Genomic DNA, 13,369 nt, shown 5'->3' with positions numbered 1-13,369 from the left:
TATTTAAATAACAGTTGTGAGAGAAATAAACATAGACTACCTATTTACTTTACTTTAGTCAGGTATTTGTTGTGACATTTAGTCCATTTTCCTTGTCTGATAGCTTGATGGTGTCACTCCTGCAGGTATCGTGGAATCATGTCGCTACTTCATTTCTTAGGGCTTGTCTATATGAGGAAATTTACTGGAACAGCTATTTTGGAATGGCTACCCACGTAGACTCTCTATTCCAGAATAAAATCACATTTATTTGGAAAAATTAGTGAACTTCCAAAGCAGAGTAATTATTCTGGAATGAAGTGTCTTCTATTCTGGAATAGAATGTCCACACAGGCAAATATTCTGGAATAGCTATTGTGTAATAACTTATTCCTCAGTAGCTATTCCATTCAGTTTCCTCATGTAGACAAACAATTGTTGGTTACTTCCCATTTAAAACATAACAGGAACAGCTGACAAAAGAGGCAGGACACATACAGATCATACCAATTATATGACAATAGTTCACCCTTTGCACTTATCTTCATAAATTACAAAGTTATGTGAACTTCCACAAGAATTATTATGCTCAGATAATGATTTCACATCACATTTATACAGGGTGAATTTAGGTTTCAGATTAATGCTTATGAGAGGAAAAACAATGACAGTGAGATTGACCAGTTCAAAAACAGCTGTAAAATCACTATAGGTAAATACATATGACCTGGACAAAAGACTACTTTGTTTTTATAAAAGTTCAAGAAGAGAATATAGGACATACGCTCGCTCACTGTTCCAGAAGCCAAAAGAAATAACAAAAAGGCCACCTTGGCACAGGAAATATAAAGTTCCCTATTCCAAAGGATATAAGAGAAGTATAAACCAGTCTATTAGGTACAAGATTATGTAGTGGCAGAATGAAAGGTTTAGTAGTAGTAGTAGTAGTAGTAGTAGTAGTAGTAGTAGTAGTAGTAGTAGTAGTAGTATTGTAGCTTGAGATACAGATGAAGATTGCTGATAGTATTTGTGTTTTAGCACTACCCTCAAGGAACTCTAAAAAGAATGAAATTTTAAAGACCTAGTTCAACATTTCAAAGCTACTGAAGAATGAAAAGTTTGGCGGGGGGGGGAGGAGGGGGGAGAGAACGACTACGTATATACTTTGAACTCCCCTGCTTCAGGGCATAAGCCAACCTCTAACCAAAGGGCTAGGAAGAAACTTTCCCTATAGGAAGGTTGCTCTTTAATTAACCACTCTGGAGTTTCTTGTTCCTTCTTGTGACTCATCTGGTAATGGACACTGTCAGAGACAGAACACTGGACTTGGTGGACCACTGGGCTGATCCAGAATGTCAATTACTATGTTCCTAATACAACATCTGAAGACTTTCTTTGCTGATCAATAATTTGAAAATGGCTGAGCAAATAAGTCTTCAAACTTTGCATGTAAACAGTCTTTATTGAGTGCTAAGGCCCTTCACTAGGTTTGGTGTAAAAATTAAAAATAGAAGAAATACGTTATCAGAAATAATTTATCAGCATATTTATCAGGTGACTAGGTGTTCATCATGCCTAAGGGTCTTTCCTGTAAACAGACCAACATTCACCAAACATTACTCATGCATAGAGTCTCAATGATTTCAAGGGTCTGTTCACCAGATCAGGCCCTTAGATTTTAGTAGAGTCTTGCAAGGACTCTCCTCTTTTGTAACCTCACAATACACAGTCTGGCCTGTCTGGTCCAGGAATTACTGCTAGGATAAATCTGGGTAGGGGAGGGTATACATGTCTCATTGAAACACACAGAACACAGTCACACAGGAGATTAAAAATTAACTTTCCAGGGTTTTTTTCCCCTGTTCCTGCTATCCTCATCTGTTGTTGTTTTTGTATGTGTTGCAATCCAGTTAACACAGCCTTGGAGAAAAATGCAACAATGCCACTCACTCCTTTCCCATCCTTTCCACTTCATCAATGAGTGAACTATACTTGCAAAACTTGCTACATCTCAATGAAAAGTGAAATTCAAAGCCTTCTTGGACCATATTGTAAATATTAATGTGAATGGGCAGTTGTGGTTTTATGCTTTTTGTTTTCTTAAGACAAGAAAGGCAAAAGGGAAATTTAATTGTCAGACCTATGCTGCACATATGTAATATCTTAATGACTAATTAGGCCAGCAGTTCTCAATCCATCAATGGTCTGTGGACAATATTCACTTCTCACAGGACACAGAGCGTTTTAAGATTCCAGGACAATGTGAACGTAACCCTTCGAAGGCTCCCAACTGCCTTTCACTAGCATGAGCTGATGACAAGAAACGTACTGACACTTGAATCAAAAAGCTACGACAGTGGAAAACTTAAGAGTTAGAAAGCAAAAAGGCAGAGAGAGTGTGAGGCTGGCAGGCCAGATGCCAGCTCTTGCCCAGGCTGCAGGCATTAACTAAGAACTAACAAAGCTGATCACCTGTATGTTAGTTTTGCTCAAAATAGGTATGAGTCTTATAAGAAAGTATTTAGTGTTTAGACTTTCTGAAATACGTGTAAGTTGCTGCATATGCACTAATCTCACTTGAAATGTCTGTATTCCACGCTATAAGAAAATATGCAAGTTTTGCTTTATAACTTTGAAAATGTTTGAAATTATGAACCCCCCACCCATCCAAAAAAAACCTATTAAAATCAGATGGGCCATTGAGGAACATCTGGGTTGAGAGGTTTGCTGCCACTCACTCCAAAATGTTGTGTAGATATACCCTTTGTGGATATAGTGGGAAAGAATTGGGAGAAGGAGACAATTTAAGGATGCTAAGTTATGAGTTGAAATTCAAATAATAAGTTGCTTATTACCTGTTGCTTTCACAGCCTGCTGGTCTTCCTCTGAAAAGGCTTTAGAATGAACTTTGCTTGTTGCTGACACGGGAATAGAGAGTTTTTCAGGGATTTCAAAATATTCTGGCATGCTCACTTCTATACTGTAGTCCACAGATTTTAACTTTTCGGGGTATTTAGTAGGCCTATACAGTGCATCTCTCTGCAAATAAAGGAACAATAAGTTTGAATAATAAGTGCAACCATAATAAAGACTTTAAAAGTAAATAAATTCTGTTTTTAGAGACTCAGACTAAAACAAAAGAAGAGTGTATAATTAAACAGATAGAATAGCTGATTATTAACTTTTGCAAATATTACTACAGATGGGTTCAATTAATTTTAAGTTGCAAAATAGTGAATCAAATAGATAAAATGAATCTAGAAACTCTTCCTCTTACAGCTGTGAACAAATTTTGTGATCTACAAGCCTCCTTACATGTGCCTGAAAGGGTTCTCACGCTGCTCAGAAACAAATTGTAACTCTTCAAAGCTCTTCAAGGAAGGTAAGAAAGGAAAAAGAAAATATACTCGAACAACAACATATTTTTTCACTTGCTACTCCAAACTAGAAGCTTCTGGAATTTTTTCACCAAGTCTTCAGAATTGCTGAACAAGGAAAGTCCAATAAAGTGACAAACATTTCTTGTGGGGAGAGGAGGAATTTGTACACTGTTTTATAAGTAATCAATTAAAACTGAGATAAAGTGATATTTCCAAGATACTTCACTTAGGCTAGGTCTATACTACCCGCCTGAATCGGCGGGTAGAAATTGACCTCTCGGGGATCGATTTATCGCGTCCCGTCGGGACGCGACAATCAATCCCCAAATCGGCGCTCTTACTCCACCAGCGGAGGTGGTAGTAAGCGCCGCCGACAGAAAGCCGCAGAAGTAGATTTTGCCGCCGTCCTCACAACGGGGTAAGTCGGCTGCGATACGTCGAATTCAGCTACGCTATTCACATAGCTGAATTTGCGTATCTTAAATCGACTCCCCCCTGTCGTGTAGATGTACCCTGAGGTTTATGTACCAGAGGGAGTACAAGGAATTTTCAGGACAAAAACATTCTTTCTTCCTTTTGGTAAAAGGCATTTCTGGATTTCTGATCAACACTGGGCTGTAGTCCACGAAAGCTTATGCTCTAATAAATTTGTTAGTCTCTAAGGTGCCACAAGTACTCCTGTTCTTCTTTTTGCGGATACAGACTAACACGGCTGTTACTTTGAAACCTGACAATATTAATGAGTAACCAGCTTGAATTCAATGTATGCATTCAACCATCATATCAAAAAACTAAACTTGACACACGATGGTAGCATCACAGTATTACTTTAATGGTTTAATACATTCAATTACTCAAAAGTAGCATGCCCTATCAAATATTACTGTATCTCTACCATACTGCCACAGTCAGCAGTTACAAGCTTGTTCAGCAAATACTAATGTCAGAAAGTAACTATACTTCAAAACTAGTTCTTGTTACGTACCTAAGCTTAAAAATTTGTTCATCATCATTGGTCATTTTTGCCAGTTTTCTCAATAATTACGGCTTTTACAGCTCCCTCTCCTGCCATTCTCTAAATTACACAAGCTTATGGTATAGGGAAACCATTGCTAAGATATATGTGGTGAGAGGCATCCAGCCTGTTTTTTCTACTGCTTCAAATATTCAGCTGTGTGTGAAGGACACATGTGTATCCCCAGTTGCTACTGCTTTTAAATAATGCTATGTTCCATTGTGCCAAGGCACATGCTTCCCAACAGTGGGACTGTGTAGAGAGAATTCATAAAAGAGAATTTGAATTTAAAGTTTATCATTTTATTAGTGAAGTCAGACACAATATTATTCATACTTTAAGATCTAGCCTCCCCCTGTACTAATGTTACAACTCTTACTAAAGTTAGTAGAAAATGTGCACAATTGCTGATGGAAGACATGCACTGCATTGCATTTTTTTAATTACAGAAAGGATTTGTGAAGGAGAAAAATCTAAAAAGTTAGATACTGAATAGGATTATCATTATTAAAAGGGATACTGTCAAGTACTGTTTGAATCAATAATTCAAGCAGGACAAGGCATAACATGGCCTATATGCTTTATTCGGCATTATTTCAAGGGAGAGATTAAACTTCAGTGAAACCCTAAAGCAGATGTGGGGCCCTTTGTTAAACTTCAACAGCTAATATAAGATTACTCAAACAACAATATAAAAAAATGTAGGCGTATGTTCAAAATCCCTTCCCCATGAAACATAACTGGATAGTCATGTATGACTGGGCATTAACTTACCTAAACAGAACATTCAATATTTTTTGGTACTATGTATTTTTTCAGGACATATTTACAAGTGGAACAAGTAGAGTTGCTTCTTGAGGTAACAAATTGGATGATTTCATAATCTACTTCTTTCTTTTATTTGAGGCTGGAAATACGCTGAAAATACCCGCAAAATTCAACAGTTGAAACAAATCATTCATCTGATAGTAGCAATAACCTATTCCAACTAGCCTGTCCCAGGGCAGAAGTGGTATTATTTTAAAATCCGTGAGACAGCTTGGAATAAGAGTGCTTATCTTTATTGTTTATGACAGGAGTCACAGAACTGAACAAATAAATTCATCTGTTTATTCGGTCTCCAAATCTATGAGGTATTTGGATAACAAATTGTCAGTCTATGAGGTATTTGGATAACAAATTGGCAGCCATAGCTTGGACGCTATTGGTATCAGATGATTGTCCAACATTTTGCTGTCAGTCAGAAATTCAATATAATTGGAGAAACCCAGATAAATTTAGTAATAATATAATTATTTGGTAGCAAATTTTTCAGTGGAAACACTGAACACAGAGATAAATTGTGCGGATCTTGAAGAAATTATCATGATTTTCACAAGCATTTAAGTATTTTGAGGGTCCATGCTCACATTTCTCCCCTATTTTTAAAATATGAGAAAAACATAGCTGTCATGGCTCTGACATGAGATATGAAATGGTCAAACTATTAAAGGTGGTAAATATTTTGACTGTCATAACTAGATAGATATAATTTTTTTAAAGTTTAATACTTGTTGATTTAAAGTACAGTCGTATTCAGGAAAAACAAACTATGTAAAAGGTGTGACAGATATTGCAAGACCATGCAATATCTTTGGGTGAACATATTGTATTAAGTTTGTGAATGGTTTATGTACCATTGATAGCCAAGGACTATATGCAACTCCAGGAGGAGGACGTTTACCACAACTCCTCCAGGAACTAAAAACTGTGGAGGGTGATTAAGGTTAGTTGTTGAAACTGTAAACAACTCCAAAAAGGTATCAGAGACCAAGGGACAAAGAAGACACTTTTAATATAAAAGGCTGAGTTAAAACAAGCATAAGACCTTCTTTTGATTCAGCAAACAAACAGACAGAACCTTCTGCCCAAGGAGCCAGGGGGTCCCAATTCTTGTGGCAGGATTGGAAAGACCTTGACTTACTTGGGCACTATAAGACCAGTGGGTGATCTCTGATAAGCTTTTAGGATACACAAAGAAACATTTTTTTTATATGTTTACTCTGTAATGTTTTTATCTTAAGTATAAATATATTTTGTTAGGGCCTTTGCAATTGTTTATTGGTAACTGGGTGTAGCCCCTGGAGAAAGGTTAGCCACAGATGTTGGACCCCGTCAGACCTGTTGGGAAAATCACAGTGAAGCACAGAGGGACTGCAAGCCTAAGCCCCCAGTCTCAAGAGACAGATTGATGCAAATCTCTGCCCGAGACAGGTGATAGCTAGGAAGCCTGAAACCTTTATGTAGGAGGGGGGACAAAGGAGTGGTTAATACTGAAAGGGTGACAAAATGTACGCTGTTATTCAACAGATCTGTTCCTTTTGTATGTATTCCAAATCATATCTGCTTATTTAGTAATAAACACAAATGTTTACTAATTTTTACTCCAGTTATCACTGGACAGCCAACTGTAAGAGAGCGAGGCACATTTTATTCTGGCACATGCATCAACGTAACGGTTAATGATGTTCCAAAATGTGAAATTTTATTACTGGTGAAGAACATAATTGACTTTCAGGTCCCAGGGTGAGTTTGCACTATGAGCAGATAGAAAAAATAGGCTTTGTTACAAGCATCAGACTTCATTAACTTATTAATATTCTCTGAAGATTAGCCACCCTTGTCTTTCTAACTTTTTTGCAGCCCATCCTGTTTGCTCCCCAAGTATCCCATCCCCCTTTTCTGTGCATTGTGTTTGCTCCCCAGGTATCCCATCCCTCTTTTCTGTGCATTGAAAATTCTTCTGCTACAGGTGACTGAGGCAGTGTGGGAGCTTCCCTGGACCTAATTGTCTCTCTGATAATTTTCAAATCTCATTTTAACTCTGTTTGTTCCTTCTGGCCTATGACTTCTAACCCCTCTCTAATAAAACAACTGTATGCCCTGACTAATTTTTTTTGTGCTCAAAGGTTCTCCGAAATGAGGACATTTTACATCAACAGATGCTGCCTGAATGATGTATTAAAATCTACATAGTTTATTTGTGGTTTTGTGTATAGCCTGCAATTAACTATGAAAAATTCTAGGATCCTTTCCTATAAAAGACAGCGTGTACACACACACACACACACACACACACACACACACACACACACACACACACCACCCTTTCACTTTGATAGAATTCAAACACTGAGCAGTGAGACAAAAAAAGATTATGGGCCCAATTATGATCTCATTTCTAAAAAATGCAGCTGAGACTAGAATTTGACCCAAGATGTTTTTTGTTATTGTTATTTAAAATGTACTGTTTAAAATGCACCAAATCCTAGGTACTTCCCTCTTAGAGTCACATGACTGGGGGCGGGTTGGTGAGAGAAGAGCCATGCTCACAGCCAAAAGAACAGGAGTACTTGTGGCACCTTAGAGACTAACAAATTTAATTTATTATTAAACTACAGCCCACTTCTTCGGGACTCCCATAATGGTCTGGGTCTGGGTAGCAGAGCAGTGGTGAGGCTGGAGAAAGACCAAGGTAGAACCCCTTGTTCACCTCCCCTAGATCAGAACTCCAGCAGAGTGTAAACGCTCGCCCGCACCATCCCAAGGCACCAGGTCACAATAACCCAGCGTCTCCGAGAGAAAGAGCTGAAAGCCCCCAGGAACAGAGACTCCAGCACAACAGAAGCTGGAGGATGGGAGAGCCTCAGCTGGATCCCCAACATTACTTCATTCAACTAGGACTTAATCAGGCATTGGGTCCCAAGAACCCTTTCCACACAGTTATATGGAGTAGTAGGAGGACAGGCGGGTGCTTCTTAAGGTTGAGCCAGTCACTGGGGACAAAGGGCAGCAATGAAGATCCAAGACAGGGAAGAGACCATGTTGGGGCCCACCCGCATTTCCAGACCTACACAGCTCCCAGAACCAGTGGTGACAGCAGAGTACATTTTACATTATGGATTCTGGACATTTTGTACCGTTTGTTGATTTTCTGACCTCCTCCTCCCCCCCCCCCCCCCCCCGCTTCCTCCACTCATCACAGTCCCTTCTCTGGCAGCCCTCCCAACCTGCCCTCCTCCACTCCATTCTTTACTCTCTCTTCAGTGTTCACCTTCCCTTTCCTTTTCTCCTATTATCTTTGCTTATATAACCCCCCCACCACCATTTTCCCCTCACTCGCCATTAATAAAACACATTCACATAATGATCATCACCTCGATCATTTATCTGTATGTTATATCCCTTTTCTCTCACCCATTTTTTGTTTCTGTGTTCATTAGATCCCAAGCTCTCAAGGGTTAGGGACTGTCTCTTCCTATACTTACTTTGTACACTACCTGACAAAATGTTGTGCCAATCCTGATTTAGAGCCTTTGGGAAGGAGCACAATGGAATAAGTAAATAATCAGAGTTTCACTGGAGAGAGCTATAGATGCATTATTCATCTAATAAACACAATTTCCAGGGACTCGCATAAACTGCTCTTTGTATGACAAGAAGAAATAATTACTAAGAGAATTTTTAGCAAAGTGGTCCAAAAATAGAGGGGACATTCAGCCATCTATATGTAAGGGCTAAGGTCACATACTGTACAGAAATTAACCTGCATTTTTCCTTTGACTCCCAAGGACAAGTTCTTCAGTTACAACTGTGCTCCTTAACAGAATTACAAAATAAAAGGCAAACAACCATTACTAAGAATAAAGATCTACATCATTTCGGTTTTAGAGGTACCAAAGTAGGGATGGCAAGCAATAATAATGTAGATAGCACCTCTCCTTCTGTTCGTATGTGTAATTGGATCTGTAGCAAAAGCTTCTTTACTTATACACTAATCTATAAAATCCTTTCTAAAGGACTTCACAAATCTATATAAATTTGCCAAACTACAGAATTTTTAGGCAATTCTGACATCAAACCAGAATGCAGCCCTTGAGCTTCAGACTAAATTGTAAAACATAACTCTACTCACAAGCTTCTTCAATAAACTCTTCCATAATTTCTACACTATGGACTGTTTTTATGTGACCAATAAATGTGAATTTTATGACAGACTTTAGTATGATCGCGTTTCGGAGTTTAAACTTTACAGTGGTTTACCAAATGGAGAAATATATTGGTTTTAATCTATTAAATAAATCTCTTCTGCATCAATCAAAGCTAAGCTCCGTGATATTTCTCTTGAAGTAAAATTTGACAAAAGAACATTTCTAGTGCAAGGAAAAGGGCTCTCTCTGCGTATTATATTCACCTCATACTTTTTTATTATTGATTCTCAAATATGACATTTCAAATATTTTGACATCTCACCATTAAATATTCATACGTAATCTTGACTCTCATCAACCACCCTAAACTTCAAATCATATTAGGACTCTCATTAGGTTTTACCATGACTACTGGTACAAGACACTGTACTTACTCCCACTGTTCCCAGGCCTGACTAAATCCAGAGCTAATGCTCCACTACAGCAGATTCTTTGTGCAGTATGAATTAAAAGGTACAGAAGTATTATGCATGAAACACACAAAAAATGTCACCCCGGCAACTTATTAGCTAGCATCCTAGAGGAAGAAACTTAAGGCTAGATACCGTGGATGTATATCATGCCCCCCTAACACAAATCAGAGTTCTACAGCATCGGGATTTCACCCCATGGTGAGGAACACACTGTAAATGGATGTATAAAATGTAGATTATTCTTATTTTATATATATTAATTTGCAATATTAGTGTTTAAAAGAAAACTTCATAAAGTGAGAGACACAGAGATTGGACAATATCCTGGGGGACCTATGAGTGAGAGTTGTCTTTGTACCCCACTCCTCACAATCCATACATACATACACACGCGCACACACACACACACACACACAACAGCGTAACAGCTTCATTTTCTTTACTATTATATGGTATTTTTCTCACTTTTTCTTTCAGTAACCACAGTTATTGTTCATAAGACTATTTCCACTACTGTATACTGTACCTTAATGCTCTCAAACACAGGGGAGCAGACCACAATTCCCATACCAATGTTTAACCTATTGAATTAGATATTATGTAAAAGGCAGGTTCTTCAGCCCCATTAAGACTGCTTTGCACAGTTCTGGCAGCAAGGAATGTTACAGCCAATTTAACTGCTAAGTAGAGAATTTCCCTTGTATAGGGGAATCCTCTAGTGGCAGAAGGCTGCTTTAGCAACCTCTGTACTACCCTCTACCACAGAGCATTGGGGACACATCCAGGGAAAACCAGGTATGGCTACAAGGCTGGAATAACAGAGAGCTGCCCAGGGATCTACCTGATGGTCAGATGGCTCCAAGATCCCAAGGGAGCTAAAATATGCAGCCCAGGGCCTGGATCACGATTGATATACAGTTACATTTTATTTTCATAATGGAAATGTGCTTGCATGTTCAGTGATATTGCAGATATTCTGGATTTACTCACTAAAATTTCACTTTTAAAAAAATTAACGTAACATATACTCTAGGTCTTTACAAGTTTAGTAACACTACTGCAATAGAAATGATCAAATTTCTGATGAAATGTCTCTAAATAATAGATTGATAGATTCCAAGACATGAAAGGACCATTGTGATCATCTAGTCTAACCTCCTGTATAACACATGCCACAGAGCTTCCTTGAAATAATTCCTAGAGCCAGGGCCGGCTCCAGGCAACAGCTTACCAAGCAGGTGCTTGGGGCGGCCACTCCGGAGAGGGGCGGCACGTCCAGCTATTCTGCAGCAATTCGGCGGACGGTCCCTCACTCCCGCTCGGAGCAAAGGACCTCCCGCCGAATTGCCGCCACAGATCGCGATCGCGGCCTTTTTTTTTTTTTTTTTTTTTTTTTGTGCTGCTTGGGGCGGCAAAAACCCTGGAGCCGGCCCTGCCTAGAGCAAATCTTTTAGAAAAACATCCAGTCTTGATTTGCACATTGTCAGTGATGGAGAATCCACCACAGCCCTTGTTAAATTGTTCCAACGGTTAATTGCTCTCACGGTTACAAATTTATGCCTTAATTCCAGTATTAATTTGTCTAGCTTCAGCTTTCCACCATTGGATCCTGTTACACCTTTTTCTGTTAAACTGAAGAGCCCATTATCAATATTAGTTCCCTGTGTAGGTACTTACAGACTGTAATCAAGTCAGCCCTTAGCCTTCTCTTTGTTAAGCTAAGTAGGATTGAACTCCTTGAGTCTACCACAATAAAGCTAGAAGATCTAAACTACACTTCACTGCTTATAAGATTTTACTTTTTAAAAAATGCTATGATGTTCTTGCTAAGATATCAGTATACAAATGTGACAAACACACTGTGCATGTCTAAGTTATTAATGGATAAATGCAATTTAGTAACATTTAGGGTGCAAGGAGGTCACAGAGTCTCTTGACAGTATATCTGTACTACTTGCTTAGCATATGTTCCTTGTTTCTTATGAATCCTGTTTGAATACGCTTATGGTTAAACAGTAGCTCATGGTAATGGAGCAAAGAAAAGGAAACCATTACAAATTCACAGAAAAGAGGATACCAATAATTAGATCTGTTACATGGAGTATGAAAACTTTTACAGTCACGTATGTATTGAATGGTACTTTCTGAAATTTAACAAACCCAGTCTCAGAAATAAAGAGAAGCTATGTAATATTCGGCTAGATTTACTGTGTTTTTTACCTCAATTCTGGACAGCCCTAAGGCTGCAACTGCGACTCGAACACTGCTGCTCTCCAGTGTTCCTGTGACCTTTCTTCGCTTGTGTTCGAGAGCTGACATCTGCTGCTGTGCTGCAATGGCTAGAGCCTTCTCCCTAGCTTCATTAATCAAGGGGATCTTCAGCGTTTCTTCAAGAATATCAGTGAGACCGCATTTCAAGCACAGAACTGGCTGTACTGCACTGCGACCTGCAATAAACAAAGCCATTTGTCAGCGGCTATTACAACTGTATACCTTTTTTATTCGGTAGCCCAGAACACAAGCAAAAATATGAAATTCAATTCCTTCAGAGTTTAATGTAACAATGTAAGCTTTGCTATAATATTTTGAGTTTTAGACTAATTATAACTTACAATCAGAAGAAGGACTGAAAACACAAGACTGAAATCCAAATGGAAAGGTCCTATTCATAATCAACAAAAAGGTATATTTTAACTCATTTTCTTTTCAGCTAATTAAATTTATGGGAGGAATAATTATCAACAATCTACTGAAGCTTTCATACTTCTCTTGTCACTGGGTTGTCAGAGGTCCTTACAAATTGTAAAGTAAACCATAGTGAATATATATATCTTTCTACCTGTCTTCCCCAATCAGTATTGTTCCGATCACCCTCCTCCCATTTGTTCGTAAGTGTTGTTCTGATGGGAAGACTAGGTCAAAGTGAGAGGATTCTGATATGAAGGGAGTAAAATTTGTGGTGGTTTCAGCATCTTCTGAAGGTGAATTCCACAGCTGTCTGTTAGTTACTGAGATCACTCCATTTCTCTCTCTCTCTCTCTCTCTCTCTCTCTCTCACACACACACACACACACACACACCCTCCCTCTCTACCTCCTGTGGAACATATCTATAGTGGGAAGACATTTTGGAGAGTACGGTAATACATCTATTTATATTACCCTGGCACCCAAAGTCCCCAGCTAAAATTGGGGCCTTTCTGTGGTAGCACAGTACAAACACACAGTAAGGGACAATCCCCTTACCCCCAAAGGATTTACAATCTAACTAGGTAAGACAACCAGAAAGGGAGTTTTATCCTCATTTGACAGAGGAAGTGAGACACAGCAAGATTAAATAACTTGTCCAAGAGCTGGGAATGGAACCCAGATCTCTAGCATCCCATTCCAGGTTTTATACACAAGACCACTCATGGGCTGTGCTAGTTGGCTCAGGGCCCCGTAGAAGAGTAGGTTTTATGGTTGACATATGCCTCTTCACTGCTGTTCCAGCTTCACCTAAGTTCCATCACCACAATGAACAGCAGAGGCAGGAACAGCTCCTGATGGAATA

General features: G+C 38.8%; 1 protein-coding gene across 1 annotated transcript in view; it reads right to left on the bottom strand.

Moving 5' to 3' along the window:
• Positions 1 to 13,369, bottom strand: part of CFAP47 (cilia and flagella associated protein 47) — a 643,784-nt gene that overhangs the window by 336,741 nt on the left and 293,674 nt on the right. The window contains exons 44-45 of the mRNA XM_054005907.1: positions 12,038 to 12,264; positions 2,835 to 3,018 (exon numbers count right to left, since the gene is read on the bottom strand). Coding sequence (XP_053861882.1) covers positions 2,835 to 3,018; positions 12,038 to 12,264 — 411 coding nt within the window. The remainder of the gene's footprint in view (positions 1 to 2,834; positions 3,019 to 12,037; positions 12,265 to 13,369) is intronic.

The sequence above is a fragment of the Malaclemys terrapin genome, chromosome 1 (assembly GCF_027887155.1).
Source record: "Malaclemys terrapin pileata isolate rMalTer1 chromosome 1, rMalTer1.hap1, whole genome shotgun sequence".
Taxonomy (NCBI): Eukaryota; Metazoa; Chordata; order Testudines; family Emydidae; genus Malaclemys; species Malaclemys terrapin.
Note: the sequence above shows the minus strand (reverse complement) of the source record. Positions and strands in the feature narration are given on the sequence as shown.